The sequence below is a fragment of the Meriones unguiculatus genome, chromosome 9 (assembly GCF_030254825.1).
Source record: "Meriones unguiculatus strain TT.TT164.6M chromosome 9, Bangor_MerUng_6.1, whole genome shotgun sequence".
In the NCBI taxonomy this organism is placed as follows: Eukaryota; Metazoa; Chordata; class Mammalia; order Rodentia; family Muridae; genus Meriones; species Meriones unguiculatus.
The window spans coordinates 115,193,508-115,215,180 of record NC_083357.1 but is presented as its reverse complement, the minus strand read 5'-3'; the positions used below and the strand labels follow the sequence as shown (position 1 = coordinate 115,215,180).

The 21,673-nt window shown below is 47.0% G+C and overlaps 1 protein-coding gene across 2 annotated transcripts in view; it reads left to right on the top strand.

The window, feature by feature from the left end:
* Window positions 1–21,673, top strand: part of Abcc4 (ATP binding cassette subfamily C member 4) — a 212,594-nt gene that overhangs the window by 132,726 nt on the left and 58,195 nt on the right. For both annotated transcript variants that reach the window (XM_021637101.2, XM_021637102.2), the window contains exon 20: window positions 4,649–4,728. In XM_021637101.2, coding sequence (XP_021492776.1) covers window positions 4,649–4,728 — 80 coding nt within the window. The remainder of the gene's footprint in view (window positions 1–4,648; window positions 4,729–21,673) is intronic.

Sequence of the window (21,673 nt, the reverse complement as noted above, 5' to 3'; positions counted from 1 at the left end):
TTCCCCATCCCTCTTCTGCCTTCATGTCTCATATGTATGGCTGTTGAAAATATATATGTGCAATCTGGGATCCTCAAATGAGAAACAATATGCTCCATTTGTCTGAGTCTGGCTTAGTTCGCATAATGTGCTAATTTCCAGTTGTGTCCATTTTCCAGCAAACTATAATTTCATCCTTCTGTGTGCCTGACTAAAGCTCTGTTAATGCAGTACCCCTCATCTTCTTCAGTCACTCATGTGTTGATGAGCAGCTGGGCTGGTTTCGTATTTCATGTTCTGGCTTTTGTGAATAGTGGCTGTGACCATGGATATACAGGTATCTGGTGTGTTCAGTATGATGCTGTGGCTGTATTGCTAAGGACTAGTGCTTTAGGTCAAGCGGTAGTTCTGATTTTGTGAGACACCTCCATACTAATTTTCCTAATAGGTAACTTAATCTCTGTTCCCGCCAGCAATGTAAAAAGGTTCCTATCCTCCCAGCATCCTGGTTCCTTGGCCAGTATTTTTTCCTGACGATAACTATCTGAACAGAATCTCAGTGAGTTCTCATTTTCATTCCCTCTGCAGCTAAAGAGCTTGAGCTCTTAAGAAGTGTTTTCTGGCCTTTGTACTTGATCATTTGAGAGCCGTCTGTCATATTATCATATCGGTCCTTTATTACTACTCCTTGCTCAAGTGTGCGTGTTCTCTTGTGTGTACCTGTGTGCGCAGGCGTGTGTATAAGCATTGCACACATGCGTGTGGAGACTAGAGGCCCCTGTTGTTTGTCTTCAGTATCATCACTATTACTAATTATTTCACCGAACTTGAAGCTAATCAGTTCAGCTAGTGTGGCTGGTCACCGAACCCGATTGATTCTCTTGTCTCTGCTCCCTAGTGCTGAGAAACGCATGCCATTGAGCCAGTTATTTCCTGAGTGCTGGGGACCCAGGGTCTGAGCTCACATCCTCATGCTTGCATGGACGGTGATTTGGTGGAAGAACCGTCTCCTCGCTTCCTAGCTCAGCTGGTGATTGGCTTGTCTGCCTCCTTGGTCTTTAGTTTTTTGAGTTATTTATATATTCTAGATATTAATCCTTTGTCCAAATACCCTTTAGAGCCGTTGTTCTCAACTTCACTAATGCTGTGACCCTTTAATACAGATCCTCATGTTGTGGTGACCCCCGACCACAAAATATTTTATCAGTACATCATAACTGTAATTTTACTACTGTTATGCATCACAAGGCAAATATCTGATATGCAGGTTGTCTGATAGGCAACCCTCCAGGGTCAAGACCCACAGGTTGAGAACTGCTGCTCTCGAGAAAGGTGTTGCTGGACATGTGGTATCCACGTGTGACAGAATGAAGGCAGTGGAAACAAACCCTGCACAAAACAAAACCAGCACAACGGCAAGACATACTAACGACCTCATCTGACACCCAAAACTGATGGAGGGGAGACACTTCAGCATGCAGGCACAGCTGCAGACTCGCCGGAAACAACAGCAGTGGCCCAGGAAATAACGCAAGAATTGGCAGATAGGATTGGGTAAAACTGAAAGGTTTTGCACAGCAAGGGAAATAAACAGTCACTAGAATGAAGAGAATTGTTGATGCGGGCTTTTTAAAACCTGTGCCAAGCATGCAATCTGGCCTGAAATTCTGGGGAACCAGGCTGGGGTTTCCACCCCAAGCACAGGAATGCAAGTAATGCTTGGGGGCTGGGTTTGAATCCTGCACCCTGCTACTAAGTGAGACGAGCCGTCTGAGTTATGTGCAGACACAGTGGCAGAGGGAGGACCCCGTCAAGTGAGGGATACCTGTGGCACCAACAGGCTGCTTGTGAGAAGTCTGGGAAGGCTTTGATTAAGTATGCGAAGGCCTGTCATGTCAAGAGAAATTAGCGGTTCTGGGGGCAGAATAAACAGCAGTGGCATTTGAGTGTTCTGGAAGGCACGACTCGGTGTAATGCAAGCAAGCAAGCTGCTGTAACAGAACAGACTGGATTCTCCAGGGAAACTCACTCCCCTCCACACACCTCCCCTGACACGTCCAGTGGGGACCACATGTCATTGGGGTGAAGAGGGTGGCAGAAGTGAGGAGGGGACTCATCGTAAGGATTTGATTTGGAGACCTCTGAACAATGAATGGCTGTGAGGCCTTGAACTTGACATCACAGCCCTGATTTCAGTGTCTGCCTCAAAGGCAGAAAGGTCTTCTGCAAGCACTGTTCATTCTTCCGTGTTCATTCTGCTGGCCAGCAGGAAGTTTCCATGAAACCCTCTTGTCTGGTGACACTGCTACTCACTGGTGAATAAGGGTGAAGGCTGTGGGGGATCTTTGGAATGTAGTTGTTGGATTGGCTATATGAGGCTGGCTTTTCGCAGTGTTTTGCATTCCTCTGTGTTTTCTGATGCTGCTAACCTTTGGTATCTCCGACCTGAAGATTCTTGAACCTGGTAAAACGTAGAGGAGTGGTTTTCATGTAGTAGGCCCCTCTAGCGAACCATTTCCTTAGTACTGCTTTTTATACTCCTTTAAAGGCGAATCAATGCATGCGGTATGTCTGAATCCCACCTGTGTTTAAAACTGTAACTTGTACCTAATTTTAGTCATGTGTTTAGTGATTTCTGTTTAGTTGGTTTGTGTCTTTGTGTGTGGTGCCTCTTATGGGTGTGGGGCTACACACGGAGACTGGAAGATCTCTGGCATCTTCCGTATCACTCTCTGCATTATCGCCTTGACACGGGGTCTCTCACTGACTAGCTGGCCAGCAGGCAAATGCAGTCCGTCGGTCTCCTCTTTCAGGACACATGCAGCCATGGCTGGCTTTCTACTAGGTACCAGGGACGCCAATTCAGGTCCTTACTGAACAAATGCTTTTACCCATAGAGCCGTCCTTTTGTTCTTTGGATATTGTTTCCTTCTGAAGTTAAAAATGAGTTCACAAAACCCATAGAATATATAGGGGAAATTGCCCCTCTAATTGTAGTGTTTTCTCAGTTGTAGCTGATTTGAACTACTCAGTCTCTTCTCCCTCCTCGCCTGGTCTAGGGAACAGTAGTCAGTGCCTGCTCTCTTAGGCCCTACCTCAGCTGTTGGACCAGAATCCATATTTTAATAGCTGAACTTCCTCTCCTAATGGCTTCAGACTCTGGCTAACAGTCACCATCCCAGCCTTCTGTTTGTTTGTGTTGAGCACTTTTTTCAGAGTGCCTGGCGTCCTGACAGGAGTCTTTCATACTCATGGGCCCATTTAATCCTCAGGACAAGACTCTAAGGAGGTGTCACTAAAGCTAGGAAAAGTTGTCACTGGGCCTGCCAAAGATGTCACGGAATGACTCCTTCTGGAGTCTGTGTGTCCTAAGCAGGAGACAGGAGAGTTGGGGCCTGCTTGTCTCTGACGTGCACACGCCCTACTTCCGGGTAGAGCCCAGGTTCTGGGAAGGATTTCAGGGGCAACGGATGCTCCATCCCAGTGCTGGCAAGAGTGCTCAGGGGCCCCTGTCACATCTGTACCATGGCCTTCCAAAGTGTCAGCCAGAGAATAGCTCAGGGAGGTGGGCCAGCCTATCTGTTTATCAGTCTGTCTATGTATCATCTATGTAGGTATGTAGGTATGTATGTATGTATGTATGTATGTATGTATATATGTATGTATGTGTCTATCTATGTTTCTATGTGTCTATCATCTATAATCTATGTATCTATGTATTTCTATCTCTATCTATGTATCTACCTACCTACCTATCACTTGTCTCTGTGTATTTTTATTTTTAATACGCTATCATTCGTCAAAATAATAGATGCTGCTAGAACCCAGTTTTGCTTGGTCCCCTGTGGAGCCTTCACCATGCTCATTTTCTTGCGTTCTCCATGGGGAGCACAGTGGATGGTAGGAGCTGAGCTGTGATTGTGGAGTGTTGTTTCTGGCTCCCTGCGTGCTTTCCTCTTGCCTCCTTGGATGCTCAGGCCCGAGGCTGTCACGCTTCACACGGGACTGAGAGGAAAGGCTTGGACTCCATCCTCCCAGCGCTTCCTCTCACTGGGAAGCATTTGAGCTTTCCTGGGATGTGAAGTCTAATGAAGCATTCTGCGGGCAAGACACTGATCTTACAATGAAATTAATTCTCACAATTAAAGACAAACTACTACCATGAATTCTTGGGTTATGTCAGTTTTTTTCTGCCTTCTTTGCACTCGGATTGACCTAGGTGAGACCTGAAAATGAAGGAGCCTACCCAACACTGTCAAAAGTTTTTCCCATTTCTGTGTGCGTGTGTGTGTGTGTGTGTGTGTGTGTGTGTGTGTGTGTGCGCGCGCATGTAAGTCTGTGTGTGCATGCGTGTGTGTGAGTGACTGTGGGGTGTGGATGAGTGTGTGTGAATGCGTCTGCTGTGCGCATGCATGTGTGTGTACATATATCTGAATATTTTTAAAATCGGGGTAATTCTCTCTCCAGCAGCATTTGGTGGCATTTTTATTTCTGTTTAGGTATCACCCTATATTCTTTCTCTTTGTCACGGACGTCGGCTTATTTCATATGAATGCATAATATATTGAACACATATGCATTTAAAATATTGTTTTGATTTGGTTGCAAGTTGGTTCTCTTCAGGGTCTGTCTGTGGAGATGTGTAATTTCTCATATCCTGTTCTTGCAGGGAGAATTTTAAATCGTTTCTCCAAAGACATCGGGCACATGGATGACTTGCTTCCCCTGACGTTTTTAGACTTCATCCAGGTATGTAAAGTAATGTTGCAGTCTCCAATGCACAGCAGTAACCTTTTCTTCCCTTTTTCTTTTTCAAGCCCTTCCCGCAAGGGGAGGGGAGGCAGTGGGGCTGGAGATGTGAAATGTTACCTTAACAAAAGGTTGTGTTTGGAGAAGAAGGGCGTGGCTCTGCTTCGGAGGCCGCCTGGGTGTGAGTAATACGGTGTGTAGGAGTGGCTGTGCTTTCGTGTCAGGGTTGGTTCGTGGCAGCTGCAAAGTGGCTTTCCATCTGCCTCCCAGGTATCTGGCGTGGACTGGATTTACTGTGAACACATTTCATAATATAGAAACAATCACCTCTCACGGAAAGATAGCCCAGATTAAGTAAATTATGCATTGTATTGCCACAAAGGGCAAATATTTACTGCACCGTTTAGTTTTTTTTTTTTTTTTTTTTTCTTTTTGAGGGGGGTGGGGTAAAACCAGGTGTGGTTCCTTACAAAGAAAAGATTAGCAATAATAAGGTGAAAATAATACTTTGTTAGCAAGGACAATAGAGAGCGGGTACTGCAGATCCAGAGCTCTGAATGCAGGCGTGCTTAAGCCAATAATAGGAGGACAGGATCAAAGTCTTCTCAGAAATTGTCTGCTTTTGTTTTTCCAGGCAACTTTTCTTTTCACACATCGATTGCTCTGTCTTAAGGTGTCTTAAAAAATAAATAAATAAAAGAATCCCACAGAAATGCCTTCTTTTAGCATGTTGTTTTGTCTGTGAACTTGGGTCCAAAAGAATCGTGTTGGGTCACCGCATCTCTCATCTCCTCATTCAGTATTGTCGCTCCTGCGGTCTTACCTGTCTTGTTTTGCTTTCTTCTGTCATCTAATTCTGTCTGCTTCCTTTTGTTTTCCCCCAAGTGTTTATTTTGGAGAAGAAATGCACCTATCAAAAGTGTGCAGATTTTAAAATCCCAGCTGCTGTGGCTGAACCTTTCTCGCTCTCCCTAACTGCCAGTTTACAGCTGTTCTCACGGAAGCCAGGTTGCAGGCAGGAACTGGCGGCATCCCCGGGATGCCAGCTATGCACGAGTCCTGCTGGACCCTGCCCCTTTTCTTTGATGCTCATCTCTCTTCAGGTCCAAGCTAGGTCACTTCCAGGGTCACTGTTCTAAAGAACGGAATAATCGGTTGATTTGGAAAATTAGCTGTATTAAAAAAAAAAAAAAAAAAAAGCAACAACAGGCCTACAGTGATTGCTGGAATCCCTGTTAGTCACCCAGAAAGGGAGCCCCCAGCTATCTGACTGCAAACAGCATGGCTCATAGCTGTAGACATCTCCTCCTGACACCCAGCTGGGGCTCGCAGGCCAAGTCTTTGCACCACAGATAAGCATGCCGGACTCTCTTTCTTCTGTGCACTTATTTTTGAAACATTTCCTACCGGAATTAGCTATGCTCTTTATCCTCTGGAAGCAACCTTTCTCTATGGAATCCCTCTCGCCCACCCCATAGAATACAGATAACTTTACACGCATGTTTTGACAGTGATTATTAATTACTGCTAGAAGAATTTGCAAAGGGCGGTTTCTTCAAAGCTGGTGGCACGCTGGGGTTAGCAGAGTGGGCCTTGCTAACTAGACTCCCTCGCGTGGTGCGTGTCATGTGGGAAGGGATGCTACTCTGCGTGTGCTTCTAGATTTCATATAAAACCTTCTCAGCGTTGTGAGGAGAGAAAACCCTGGCCTCGATGTACTCTGTCTAAGCAGGTACATCAGGCTCTTTGCTCATCACCAGTCAGTCTTGGCACCTCTACCCACTGTTGGCACTCTGGTCCCGATCAGCCAATTTCTAGAATCTACCAAGAAGGTGAATCTTGATGCTGCTGTCCCCCACAAAAGGAGTTTTACGTAAGGGACAACTCACTTATCACCTGTGGTACAGATCTGTTGTCACTTTGTTTGCAGGTGTCTTTAATAACCTTCCCATAATCCTTTCAGGAAGAAATATTTTCTCCTTTTAAAAATAGTATTAGCTAAATATAAAAGCACTGATCCCCTGCCATTGTTGCTGATTCTTTGAGGGACATTTCCCAACATTCATTGTTTAAATGGTTGTCAGGAAGAATCAGCTGCAACTCAGTAAACAGTGCGGCTGCCTCCTCAGCCTGTGCTCAGCCTTTGCTGGAGGATTTGCATCTGACGGCTGAGTGAGCTTCTCACTGAAGAACTGCTGTGATCCTTTGCAAGTATTTGGTGCCTGATGCTTTAGGATCCAGAAAAGATTTTTTTTTTCTTTTTATGAAAGCCACAAAAAAAATGAATTTAACCTGCCCTCAAAGAAAGGCCAACAAAAATCTAAATGTAAATTGATTTTTTTTCTTTTTCTTTTTAAGTCGAATAGGACTCTGTCAGGACAAAAACAACCCAGTGGTGTTCTGGGACTCTTAATGGAATCATGTAAACTTAAAATAAACACTATTATGGTAAGCACATAGAATGAAAACTAATTTTCCAAATCAAATACATTATATTCAATTCATTTTCCCCAATCAACCAAATGTTTAAAACCTGTTAGTTATAACAGCAATCTCCTGGAAATTAATTAGAAGCCTATTAGCTCTGCTAACTGAGGCGGACGACATGGCTTGCTCCTTACATTTCTAAATAGTTTCTGGGATTAAAGTGCAGCGAGGTTACAGAGACAGTCAGCTCGGCTCACCTGATGGCGGGCTCAGTCCTTGATCTTGTGTGTGGGAGTTTGGCAGAGGGTGGTTTGCTTTGCAAACAGTTTTGTTTACTCTAGCTCCATGTTTTACTGCATTTTTAAACATTATACTGAGAATGTAGCTCCCCTGACCTGTGGTTCCTGAGACCATGGTTCTGTCCTGAGTACAAACAAACAAACACATTAGAAAAGGATAGTAACAACCGCAGCAATTTGAGCATTAGCTATTATTAGGTCAGAACACTAGTGACCCTGTCAACACTTCCTTTCATGGACCACTGAGGAGGTGGGATTTTTCTCAGGTCTTGTTTGCTGGTCCATTGGGTCCCCTGAAGCGTTTTCTTAGCTATTTTCAAAATCCATCTTAGTAGCAAATGTCCTGACTGCCTTTGTTCTTAATGTAATCACAAACCTGCTGCTGACATCAGGGGTCCATGGTTCTTGACGTCTCTCATCGAATCCTGAATTCCCAGGCAGCTCCTACTGTGTACAGGGAAATTCCCAGGATGCTTGGCTGAAAAAGTTGAGTTCAAATGGAGGTGAAGATGGAATGGTGCCTGTGGATCTGATCTTCAAGGAAGTGAGCGTTCACCAGTATTCTTTAGCCGGAGTGAGCAGATATACTAGCAGGGACAGTGGAGACCAGGATTCAGGCTCATGCTTCTTCCTTATGAAAGACAGGCGCATGATTAAGATCGGATAGCTGTTGAAGTAAATAACGTAATCACAGTTACCCCGTGAACTGTTTAAACAGAGCATGTGTGCTTCAGACCCTTCCTGAGAGATGATAACAGTTTATTTGGTTTTTAGGTCAGTTCAGAATTTGAGTTTCCAGCTGAGTATGATGCTGAGGAGTTGAGGGATGGGGCCTGAGGATGGGGCCCTTCATTTGTGGCGTTGTACCTGGAGTCCCTGTGCTCTGAGGAAGCCAGTCAGAGGTTGGGACAGAGATCTGTCACACCACCGATGGGATGACTAAGTGAAGGAAATTCTGTTTAAAACATGAACAAATTTCTTGGTCACTTAGAATTCTAATGTTGTCCACTAAGCTTCAACCAAAGATTGATGTTTGTGTGGACATGGAAGGGGTTTTGTTTCAGAGCATTAAGTACTGGTGTTTGTAGCGCAGGAATACAAGCAGTGACAGAGCCTGTGTCTGATTGCTGCCCTGGGCGCTGTGAGGGCTGTGAGGGGAACAGGGTGAGAAGAGGTGTCTGGGAGACCGGGCTCTGGAGGGGCACACATGCAGATCTTAGTGACTAAAGACAGTAACTGACAGGCTTGTTGCAAGGCTAAAGGGTGTTTGGAAGAAAGTGTCCATCCGTGATTGGAAACAATAACAAAATACAAAGTTATGTTGGCATTGCCAGTGCCTGGCAGCATAGTTCTGGCTTAAAAAGTGTTGTTCAAATGTGTTTCATTTATTTATTTTTTCAAGAAATTAAAACCACTTTGAGTATAAACAGGATTTTGAAAAGCAAGTCCTTCATCAAGACAGGATAGTTTTTTGCAGGTTAAAACTAGATGGTGTTACCAAAATAGGAATTAAAATATCAGTACCATAGAGGTGTTCATCTACCCTCAGACATATCAAATCGAGATGAGACAAAAACTGGTAAACTACGTATGCATGCATGTATAGATAGATAGATGTGTGGTCATTGGCGCCCTCTGAACACTCTGATGTCTTGTCATTAGCACAGAGTTTAGTAGAAAGGACTTAGTTTTTTATGTACACATCTGTCTTCTTGTGTGCCCTCCCCAGCATCACAGATCGCCTGTAAGTCAGAGGACAGCCTGAAGGAATCCATTCTCTCCTTGTCCTTGGGAAGCTGACTCGATGTCACATGGCTTTACTTTCTGAGTCTTCTCAACCACCAGCCCATACGCCTACCCTTTCTTAAAGTAGTTACTACATTATTAATAGAGGCCATATTGTAAATTTTAGTAACATTTTAATTAACATAGAACTCATTGTTTTCAGTAATAAGTTTTATAAAATACGTTTATATAGTTGATGGGAGGGTGTTGTGTGACTGTATTTGTAACTAGATATTTCACAAATTATCTTGACTTTTCCCCAAAAGGGAAAACACAGTTTTTATATGAATCTGTGACTTGGAAACAATCTTCCTGTCAGGCGTCTCTCCTCTCTCAGCCCCCACCACTGATCTCTTAGGGAGCGCGTAGCAAGTGTTGGATATAGGGAGACAGTCTTCATTCACAGATTAGCATTTACTGAATGACTGCCCCACACTGTGCTTGGAGAGATGGGCTCCAAATGGAAGGGAATCTAATGTTCTCTCAGGAGAGGCAGCTAGGAACCAGCAGTTAGAACTGTGGGGTGAGGGCGCTGTGGGCTGTGTGCTCCTTGTCTTCCCTGAGGAAAGGCCTCAGACAGTCTAAGACGTTTATGTAGCAGCATAAACCGCACACTGCAAAGGGAAACTGGAGTGGGTTGTCCCTGATCGGGTAGGTAACTGTGCGATCTGCATTGTGGATGTTACAGATGTTCTATGAATATTCATGAGGTGTGTGGCCTATTCATTAGATAAGGCACCCAGTCTTTCTTCTCTGATTATAGTGGACTAGATGTCTCTGTGTTCTTCCCGTGCTCCTCTGTAAAACCCCACAAAGGGTAGTCAAAACCACAGTGTGGTAGAAATGAAATCAGAATCCTTTGGAGATGCCGCCCCTTCCTTAGTGCCCATGTATGGACCCTGGGAAGATGCCCTGGTGCCCGAGTTTCTGATACAGCGGAAAGAACCGAACTGCAGTTTTAAGGTCGATTAACACAAGGGACACCCTGACCATGTGACTCAGCAACAACTGCAGAGTTCTGAGGAGACAGCATAGTCCACAGGGTCCCTGCCTTGCAAGGGTGAGGACCGGAGCTTGCTCCCCAGGACCCATGTTAAAACTGTGGTCAGGCCTGTGTGGGGTGAGCCCCAAGAGTGGAAGGCCCTGTCTCAGAACACAAGGTGGACCTGGGTATGTTGGTGTACCCCTGAACTCCCAACAGAGGCAGGTGGATCTCTGAGTTCGAGTCCAGGCTGCTCTACATAGTGAGTTCCCAGACAGCCAGGGCTGCACAGAAAAACGCTGTCTCCAAAAAGAACAATTTCAAACCGAGCAAACACGAACCTGAGATTGACTTCTGGCTGCCATGCATACGAGCACACGCGTCCCGGGCCCCACAAGGACAGGGCTGAGTTTGCACGGTTCTGTTGTACACTGCTCCTTGCTTGCCTGGTGTCAAGAGCCATAATCGTAAGGATAGTGTGCACAGGAAGATGGTGAAGGCGTCAGTGTAGAATGGCTGTCAGGATTTCCTGAGAGAAGTCCCGTGGACAGGTGCGAGTTGGTTTCAGAGAGAGGCAGGGTGGGGCTGGGGGTGGGGGAGCTTGCGTTCTTCTCGCTTGGCAGGCAGTGGCTATCTCTCCGAAGGTGAGTTGAGATGGCCAGTTTCACCCACACACGGGGAAGCATTTAGGTATGACGGGAGCTTCCATGTGTAAAGAGAAAACAAAGGAGAGACAGGGAGAACAGGGAAGTTGATGTCGGGGGAGCCACAGGAAGGCAGGCATGTTCAATGCCACGATGTAAGAGGGAAGGCGTGGGGCCCATCTGGCAGGGCTCCCTGGAGGCAACTGAGCACAGCATGGAAGTGGTTGAGGAGAGCTGGGAGAGTCCTGTTTGGAATTCAGGGGTAAGGGCTATGGCCAGGCCCTTGAGCTGTCTAGACTTCGGTGGTGGGGGGAGAATAAGTGTCACGTATGCTCAGGGAGCGCTCCTCTGGCCTGGGAGACTGGGTGTAGAAAGCTAGGGCTTGGCGAGAGTCAGGTAGGACAAGGGCTCTCTCCTTCCTCCTAGAAATGGGATCATGACAGCAGAGCCAGAGCCGAGCAAGGAACAGAGCTGGAAGCCTCCTCCCATGGGTTACCTGGAGCCTTCTCCCCTCTTGACCCCAAAGCACATGGAAGCTGATTGTCATGCATTGTTTGAGGACTCATTTACCTGCAAGGCCTGGAAATGAGGCAGGTGGTGATTCCAGCAAAGGAGGTAGACAGGGCTGGCCTGGGAGAAACCTGTGAATAGAGGGAGGTTATGCTACCAAAGCTTCCATTAACCACTTTCCGCTTTCATTTTTTTTTTTTAATTTTAATTTTTTTTTTTTTTTTTTTTACTTATTGTAATTTATTCACTTTGAATCCCAGCTGTGACCCCCTCCCTTGTCCCTTCCCAATCCTGTCCTCCCTCCAAGGCTCTTCTCAGACTCTCATGCCCCTTCCCCAGTCCACCGATAGGGGAGGTCCTACTCCCCTTCCCTCTGATCCTAGCCTATCAGGTCTCATTAGGACTGGCTGCATTGTCTTATTTGGCCTGGTAAGGCTACACCCCCTCAGGGGGACGTGATCAAAGAGCCAGCCACTGAGTTCATGTCAGAGACATGCCCTGTTCCCCTTACTAGGGAACCCACTTGGAGACTGAGCTGCCATGGGCTATATCTGTGTAGGGGTTCTAGGTTATCTCCATTAATGGTCCTTGGTTGGAATATCAGTCTCAGAAAAGACCCCTGGGCCCAGATTTCTTGTTTCTGTGGCTCTCTCCAGTCCCCTCCAGTCTTTCTGTCTCCCCATTCTTTCATGAGATTCCCTGCACTCTGCCCAAACTCTGACTGTGAGTCTCAGCCTCTGCTTCGATACCCTGTATTTCAGAGGCCCTCTGTGGTAGGCTCCTGTCTTGTTCCTGTTTTCGCCCTCTTCCAATATCTATCCTGTTTGCCTTTCTGAATGAGGATTGAGCATCTTCCCCAGGGTCCTCCTTGTTTAGCTTCTTTAGGTGTACAGATTTTAGTATATTTATCCTATATTATATGTCAAATATCCACTTATAAGTGAGTATATACCATGTGTGTCTTTCTGTTTCTGGGATACCTCATTCAGGATGATCTTTTTAGTTCCTACCATTTGCCTGCAAATTTCATGATTTTCTTGCTTTTAATTGCAAGATCCAGCTATAGCACTCCTAGGCATAATATCCAAAATATGCTCCACCATTCCACAAGGACATTTCCTCAACTATGTTCATAGCTGCTTTATTCGAAGTAGCCAAAACCTGAAAACAACCCAGATGCCCCTCAGTTGAGGAATGGATACAGAAATTGTGGTACCTTTACACAATGGAATCCTTTCCTCTTTCAACTGAGGAAGATGAAGAGCTTGGCAGGGAGCTTTATCCTGAGTGCAGACTGTGTTGTAACTAAAGTTTTGATGATTCTGGCTGGCCTTGACATGTATGATAAACCTCAGTCATTTTAATTTTTATCACTGCTCACTAATTTATTCTGAGGGCTGTTTCTCATTTGCTACTTTCCCGTGTGCCTAAATCAATTCTCAGGTGTTACATTTAGCATTTTGTAATTATAAGGAAGACCAGCCTATCGCTAGTCCTTTGTTCTGTCTGCTTTGCTGTCTGGGCCACATGGTGTGCAGAACAAATCTTCCTGAGCTTCTGAACACACCTTTGTTCATTGCTTGAAATGTCAGTATCTCAGCTGATTCCAGCACTTAGCTAAGATTTCTCCTCTGAACCCAAGAATTTAACGTGTTGCTGTAGATGAATCTGCTCAATGGGTAGTCAGATCGTAGCCTCTTCTGAGGCCAGAGCGGGAATGCACAGCGCTAGACCAGTGGCTTGAACCTTTTCTCAGTATAGTGCCCTCTTTGGCTCTGTATCCAAACAGATTTATTTTACTTTGCTTGCCTGTGGTTCATGTTATGGTGGGGGGGGAGGGGAAGGGCATTCTAGTTACCCACTATGCAGGTGGTATGTGTGTGTGTGTGTGTGTGTGTGTGTGTGTGTCTGTGTCTAAGTGTGTATTCTGTGTTTTACACAATTATCGCCTTCCACATACCCTCTTTATCCTTTCAAAGACGAGTCAATGTCTCTTTTCTGGTAGCTACTATGATAGTTTCTTTCTGTGTCTCTGTGAGAAAATACTTGACAGGAAGTGATGTAGCAGAAGGCAGGCTTAGGAATAAAGATGCTCTAAGCCGTCACACTGACCCATTCTTGTTTAAACTGTTTTTTATATTTTGAACATCACGCACGCATCACACATGTATCATGGTGTGTATTCCACTCGTATGGCGGGTGCCGGCAAGGTGTGGCAGCCCCCTGGAACTTGAGTTGCAGGTGACTGTAAACCACTGTATCGGTTCTGGGATCCAAACCTGGGTCCTCGGCAGACCAAGAAGCGCTCCTAACCACGGAGCTTCTCTCCAGCCCCTCGACCCACTTCTTCAGCACCCCACAACAAAGTCACACTGCATCAGTTCAGGGGAAAGAGCGTGTCACGCGGCCCAGCCATGTGCTGCGCTTCTCCGCCTGCCCCGTATCATATAGTCAACCCTGGTTTTATCCCATAGTGACAGCGTTGCTCTCTGTGAGGAAAGGTTTGGTGTGCCTAGTTTCAGATATCAGCAGTCTGTTGCTTTGCAGTTTCTGTATGAGTGCATGTGTGTGCCCGGAAACGCATCGTACATACGTACAATTACACCATCTATATGTGACTGTTGCTTGGGGAACTGTACTAGGGAGATGAGGTTTGTCGCAGGGCTGGGGAAATGGCCAGTCGGTGAAGAGCTTGCTTGCCACACAAACAGAGGGCCTGAATTCAGTCCCTAGACTACCTGTGCAAAGAGCAGGGTTGTAGTCCCAGGAGGGGGGAGGTGAGCCCAGGAGGCTCCTTGAGACTTAGTGGCCAGCTGGCCTAGCCAGATAGTGAGCTTTGGGTTCAGTGAGAAACCCCTAAATAAGACAGAAAAGCGATTGTGGAAAATACTCAGCATTAACCTCTTTTCTTCACACACAGGCACGCGTACATATGTGCGCATGTTCACACACCTTCCACACACAAATGCTTAGACTGTGTTGGATTTTTTCCCAGGAGACTCAACTCTCAGAGTTGTGGCTAGAGTGGGAGGAGCCGTGACATCGGCAGCAGAGCCTTCTGAGGGCCGAATGTTAGCCTTTGCCTCCTGGTGTTTGTATTCCTCTGCTCATAAAGGTGCTTAGACTGCGTTGGCCACTCGTTGGAGAGGATTTGCGCCGTGTTTGCAAATTTCCCCTAAGGAATGTATGGTTGAGCCCATACACAGTGCCCATCGCAGCTCCTTGAGTGAAGCCTGCCGCATAGCGTAAGACAATGGAAGGGTGTGCCACGCACACATCTCTCTCCTCTGAGAGGCGACCATTCCCAGTTGGTGGGCTTCTCTACCTCACAGGCAGGGCCACTTCCTGCTTTGCACCTACAGGGTGCTTGCTTCCGGGCTCTCCCACGCTTGCTTTCTCAAAAGGGTCTTGCCTTTAGGTTTCTCTCTGGTACTTCTGCTTACCTGAAGAGCAGGTCAAAGCCACCTTCTGCTTCACTCATGCTCTCTTCAGGACCATGTCGGCACCTCCAGGATGGCCAGCAGGCCGGGGCACTGTGCTGTAGTGAGGGATCCCAGCATTTGTTCTTCTTTTAGCCCATTTCCTTCAGTGTCCAGCAGTGCTGGGGCCTCTGGGTTCTCGTGCCGTTCTGTGCACAGAGGAAAGCTCATGCTGTCTAAGCACTGGGCTTTTTCTGGGTTCCCGTGCCGTTCTGTGCACAGAGGAAAGCTCATGCTGTCTAAGCACTGGGCTTTTTCTGGGTTCCCGTGCCGTTCTGTGCACAGAGGAAAGCTCATGCTGTCTAAGCACTGGGCTTTTTCTGGGTTCCCGTGCCGTTCTGTGCACAGAGGAAAGCTCATGCTGTCTAAGCACTGGGCTTTTTCTGGGTTCTCGTGCCATTCTGTGCACAGAGGAAAGCTCATGCTGTCTAAGCACTGGGCTTTTTTTCTAGGAGACTCTACTTTCTGAGTTGTGGATACTGTGAGGAAGAGCCCGGACCTCAGCAGCAGAGCCTTCTGCCTGTCTTAGATACAGCAAGGGCTGAATGTTAGCCTTTACCTCCTGATGTTCGTATTCGTCTGCTAATAAGGGTCTAGCTGGGTCCACCCCTGCTTGATTCACTCATGGAGATCTTCCTCCTGTCTCAGAGGGCACTCAGCACTCCTTTGCAAAGTTAGTAAGTGGTCTGCCTTCCCTGGCTGATGCTCCACCCTCCAGCCATCCCATAAGTCTTACTACATTTGTTCAGGATGCTTGTCATTGTAACTTTATGACCTACTTGCCAACAACACTGGTGAAGTGTAAGAAGGAGTAGCCTGGCAGGTTGAAAGCTGGGGAGACAACGAGTTCACTAAGACTCCGCGTGGCGGGCACCTGTCCCCGGCCCTCTCGAGGCTGAGGAGGCTGACTTGACCACCTAGCTAGGCGTGGACCACAGACCCCCAGATAGTCAAGTAAACATTGTTTTTTTTCTGCTTGTAAATCAAGTTTGGGTGGTGTCTCAGTCACTGCAGCGAAGAACATCCAACCAAGGCAGAAGAAACCACTTAACTGGGGGCTTACTTACAGCTTCAGAGAGTTAGTTCATGACCAGCAGGGCAGGCAGGCACAGTGCTAGAGCAGTATCTGAGAGCTCACATCTGCTCTGAAAGACAGAGACGGACAGACAGACAGAGGCTGGGCCTGGTATGGGATTTGAAGCCTCAAACCCGTCAGTGATATACTTCCTCCAGCAAGGCCATGCTTTGTAGTCTGTCCTAAACAGTTCACCAGTGAGGAACCAGACACTCAGCTAGATGAGCCTGTGGGGGCCGTCCTCATTTAAACACAGGTAGGAAGAGTAAAGTACATGAGGGATGTTGGAGGGATACACGGATACCCTGTACAAGGTGCTTCCGAACACGACCCATTTTATGTCAAAGACTTCTCAGGAGGCCAAAGCAGGCAGAACTCTGAGTTCAAGACCACTGTGGTCTGGGTAGCAAGATCTAGGCCAGGCCTGTATGTGTTTTAAAATTAAAACAAAGCTTTAAGGTTTTCTTATTTCTGAGCTGACCTGTAATTTTGGTCATAGCTTCTGGGATTCTTTTGTAGTCTGCCTGGAGGAATTGAACTAAGCTCTGTGGTCATCCCTAAACCCCAGGAAGTGGAGAAAGCCCATGTGGTGAAGGCCAGGGCATGGGATGTGTGAAGTGAGACTATGGTATAGAATAATAGCACATGGTATTCTGCTAAGGCTTTAGATGACACAAGAATGGTGGGCACAGAGGGGCCAGATCACGGAGAGACTTGTGTCTCAAGAGCCAGCCCTTAACCTTGCAGTGGTCAGTAGGATACAAAGAACGGGGCACTCAAAGCAGAGGACTGTGCGTGCACAGAGGCATAGGGGTCACTGATATAAACACGCTCCTGCCTGGGGTGTTCATATTCCCACGGTTAAAGCAAGCCCTGACTGTCCGTGACCTATGTCAATCAGAAGACATGCCCAAGTCTCCCAGGATGGCCTTGAACTCACTATACAGCCAAGGATGGCTGCCATTCTGATCCTCCTGTCTTCAGGTCCCAGGTTCTGGGATTAGGAGGCCTGTGCCACCATGCCCAGTTTACGTGGTGTTGGGAGTTGAGCCCAGGGCTCTGTACATGACTAGCTCTGCTGACTGGGCTCCGCCCTCGCCCCACAGAGAACCCCGAAGGCTACCAGATACGGCTGTGTTTAGTCATGACGTAGTTGCTGGGAACCCCGAGCTGTTTTCAGTCCCAGATGGTGAAAACAGACTGTCTGAAAAGCGAATGCACAAATTCCCCTTTGTGCCCCCTACCTGAGGCCACAGAGCCCCCAAAGCTCACCTCAGGCAGGAGAAGCTTCAGGGCTAAGTGCTGGGAGGGTTCAGTGTGCTTCAGCGTGACTGCAGGGGATGGTGTGGCACTGAAGGCGTAAGGTTCAGGTATCATGTGTGGTACAGTTGGGGAGCCTGGAAACCGCCCTTTCTGACCCACATGTTAAGCTTTACCACCTAGCATCTCATACATGCTCCCAAAGCTACATACTGGCCACTGTGAGGAGGAAAGGAAGGCACCTACCACAGTTGCCGTCACGCCAATAGAGCTGCGTCTTCCTTTCCGTTAGCTCTGTTTTAGAGGTAAGATTTCAATGCATTGTACAGGCTTGCTCTGAATTCAGCGGCTAAAAACCTTTCTGGCTGGTTCTCAAGGAGATAGAGTGACAGGTCTTTTGCTGAACAACCCCCAATGGTCCCCAATTCTTCCCACCACCACCCTGCATTGCCCACTACCCACCCCCCCAGGTCCAAGGCTCTAATCCAGAGCTGGACAACTGCTTCACCATTGAGGCACACTAAGCTATGTCCCAGTAACATCCCTACAAAATTTGCTCAAGTATAAAGGACCGCCTTTTCAAATAGAATATTATTTCTAAGTGAGAGAAATAGTTTGATAATGGTGATCATCTTATGTTCTACTGTGTTCCGGTAGGGTAGTGGCCTGACACCCGCCAGCCCCAGAAGTCCCTCCACGGGAGCTGTGTTCATATTTGGGGCTCCTTAGCGCTCGTGATTTTAATGGATATTTTCCGTTCAGTGCCACACTATCAGGGTCTGTTGTTGTCAGAGTAGACCCCTGAGCAGTAACTGTTTCATATTAATGTGATTTCTATACTATTTCTGAAGCTTCTGGGGTCCCCAGGCTCTTCACGTGAAGCGTCTCACTTCTCTGCAACTCTGGCAGCTAACATCCTCCCTTCCAAAGGAAACAACTGAAAATGAAGTTATGAGGCAGGAGGAGCACTCAGCACTTCAGTGGGGTTGGGGTTGGGGTTGGGGTCGGCTGGGTTGCATTTCTATGGCAGAGTCTGCAAACTTGCATGCAGCTGCCCTCTGCAAACCGCTGCCACTGATTGAGGAGAACCGCCTTGCAAAACCATTCTTCCCCACCTCACACCACCCATCAAAAAAGAAAGAAAGAAAGCCAACAGCCTGACTGGGCTTAAATAACTGACTTTTCCTACCCTTTCATGGGACACAAAGGGCTAATCCCGAGGCTACTTGAGCCACCAATGCAGGCAGCAGTGGGGACCACCACCAAACGCGCCATTCCCTGCTCCCCGCAAACAAAACACATTGACTGCTGCTTTATGAAGTGAAAATGCCGAAGGAAATGGGAAGGAGGTGTCCTCGGTGGCTTCTTCCTGGGGTTGGGGAGGGGGGTGGGAAGAAGCTGCTGCATCTGGAGGAGGGGAACAAAGGCAGCCTAAGGCTGGGGATAATAGGCCGGGTCACTGACTTTTACAGAAGCATAAGGGTGGAACCGCCAGGACTTGTCTCCATCCCACTGACCCTTGCATCGCTTTGTGTGGGGATGTCAGGGAAAGTGTGTAGAAGGCACAGCGAACAATGACTTTGTCATTTGGAGATTTCTACGGCGTGTTCACCCTACCCCCCACTCCCACCCTCAGATCCCTCTCAGACAAAGCGCAGCATCAGCTGGGTTGCCTTGCCCTGGTTTTCAAAGATCTCTGTGTTTAAAAGTAAACTCATCCGTTTTAACCGAACCACACTGGTCCTCATGCTTTCAGAAGTCAACAAAAGAGTTTTGCTTGGTGCGGTTGCAGAGGAGGGAATCCTCTGTGGAAGTGCCAGCCTCGGAGATGCTGCTTTGGTGCTCACGTCAGCTACCTGGCTCAAGGGGGTCCCCTGGTTGTAGACTGATGCCTGGTCCTGGAAACATTGACCAGCACATGACCAGGGGGTGGAGGCTTTGCGTGACTGGGTGATAGCGGTCCACGCCGGCCGACCGTTCCTGGACCTTTCCTTCCGTCACCATAGAGGAGGAGGTTGGGATTTCGCCGCTGAGGTAGTTAGCACACTTGGTCTTGTGGTGACAGTCACCGGGGACCCTCTCAGGCTGGCAGGCTGGCAGGCTGGCAGTTCCAATTTGTCCCAGCATGTGTACCGTAGTGATAATGGTTGTAGTTTAGCAAGAAGGCAATTAAGACCTAGAGAACAAGAAAACTGAAGGATCTTGCTTTTATCAAGCCTGGTAGTATTCTTCAAGAATGCAGAACTTTGCGCCCTAGCATTGCCGGGTGGTGTGTGTAGACAGTAGACCTCAGACAGTAGAGGTCGTTTCTGTGTGCCCTCCCCGTGGGGCCTCCCACCCTCAGCCCTCCTAGACGGTTGTTAAGTGCACGAATGCATGTCTGCGCGTGTGCTCAAGAGTACTGATCAGAGGACTCGTTGGGGTCAGTTCTCGCTTCTACCCTGTAGGTTCCGGAGATCAAGCACAGGTGTTCTGGCTCGGCATGCCCCTTACCCCATGAGGCGTCTCGAGGGGTAGAACATAAACGTTCCATTTTATGTATGATGTGTCTTTTTAATGCCATCTGCAACCTGGTTCGGCATGATAAGTGCCATCCTGGAGTTTCTCTGGTTTCTGAATTTTGTAACTTACTTGTTTTTTCGCAGTCCCTGTCCCTGGCTCCGGGTGGGGTGTGTGCTGCGCATCTGGATTCAGTCTTGAAGTAGATGGTGCGGCCTCTGCCTCACGGTGCAGGATCCAGACCTCGTGAGAGAGATCATGCAGGGCTTGGGAGCTGTGTTTCCTCTGAGGCGTAGATTCATTTCTAGTCTTTCCGAGGGATACCCTTCCCCACTCCAGACTCGCCCAAAATAAATCTTGGCACTGTGACTGTTTACAGATTTTCCAGCACATGCCCAGGCATACGTGGGAATGGCGTTCTGCTGACGTCAGTTCTTTCCTAGCTAAGTGTTTCCATCGAGATTCACCCACAGTGACATAAGCAGTCCCTTTAGCTCACAGGCTTTAATAGTCATGTAACTCCCACCTCATAAGAGAGCAGACCATTCCCCGCTCCCCCCATCCTCACCTGTATCTCCACCCTCAGATTTCTGACAACACAAATTGGGTACCTATCCTTGTGATCCACACATGATCAGCGCAGGTCATTTCCTGTGTCGGATTTCTTTTGCTTGTCAAGTTCTTAGTTCCATGAGTATTTCAGTGATTGGGTTTATCCATTCTCTGCCCCTTCTGTGTTCCCCCCACTGTGTCCTCTCTGAGTGATGTCCCTGCGTGGAAGAGAGCGTATTTTATTCATCTGTCGATGGCCCTTTTGATTGTCAAGACTTTTTTGTTTTTTAAAATTTATTTAATTTTTATTAATTATAGTTTATTCATTTTGTATCCCAACTGTTGCCCCCTCCCTCCTCCCTTCCCAATCCCACCCTCTCTCCCTCATCTCCTCCTATGCCCCTCTCCAAGTCCACTGATAGGGGAGGTCCTCCTCCCCTTCCATCTGATCCTAGTCTATCAGGTCTCATCAGGAGTGGCTGCATTGTCCTCCTCTGTGGCCTGATAAGGCTGCTCCTCCATCAAGGTGATCAGAGAGCCAGCCCCTGAGTCCATGGATTGTCAAGTCTTAAGAACAACCCTTCTTGTACCAGTATTTAAGTGCACATACATTCTCATTCCTTGGAGATAAAAATACCTTGAGTGGAATTTCTGTGCTTTAGGATAGCTGTGTGTTCCCTACAAAAAAAGAATAACTATCAAAAAGTTGAAAAAATGGTTGTGCCATTTTGCCTACCCGTCGGGAATACTTGGGGACTTCAGTTTTTCTGCACTTGCCGCTCACAGTGTTTAGTGTTCCCTTGTGTGTGTGTGTGTGTGTGTGCAGCCATGTGTATGTGGAATGTCTTTTCTGTCTCAGATTTTACACCTATGTAAACCTTATGTGTTTCCCAGATAATCAATGATACTGAGGTTTTCTGTGCACCTGTACCAGCCACCTGGAACTTTTGTGTATAAAATTTTTGGTGCAGATCTCTTGCTTATTTTTGTGAATTTATTCTTAAAACCTCATTATGGTTAGTTTATTGGAATGTGTGTGCTTTTTTAATTCTAATAATTTCTCAATGTTTTTCCAGTTTGTGATTTTCCTTTTTGTGTTTTTAACAATATCTTTTGACTAGAAGGCTTTAATATTGATGAAGTCAAACAATAACTTTTTGTATTTCACATCTGTGTTTGTGTGTCCTAAGCAGTATGAATATATTTTTATGTTTATTTATGTGTGAGCATGAATATGGAGGCCAGAGTAGATATTAAATATCTTTTGCAGCCACTACTGCTCCTGTTCTTGGCACATGCATTCATATGTAGTTTATATTTATTTGAATGTGAGCACATGAGTGTACATGTGTGCATATATGTATGCAAATGGAGACAGAGGTTTTTGTCGTGTGTCTTCTTTGATTGCTGACCACCTTATACATTGAGGCAAG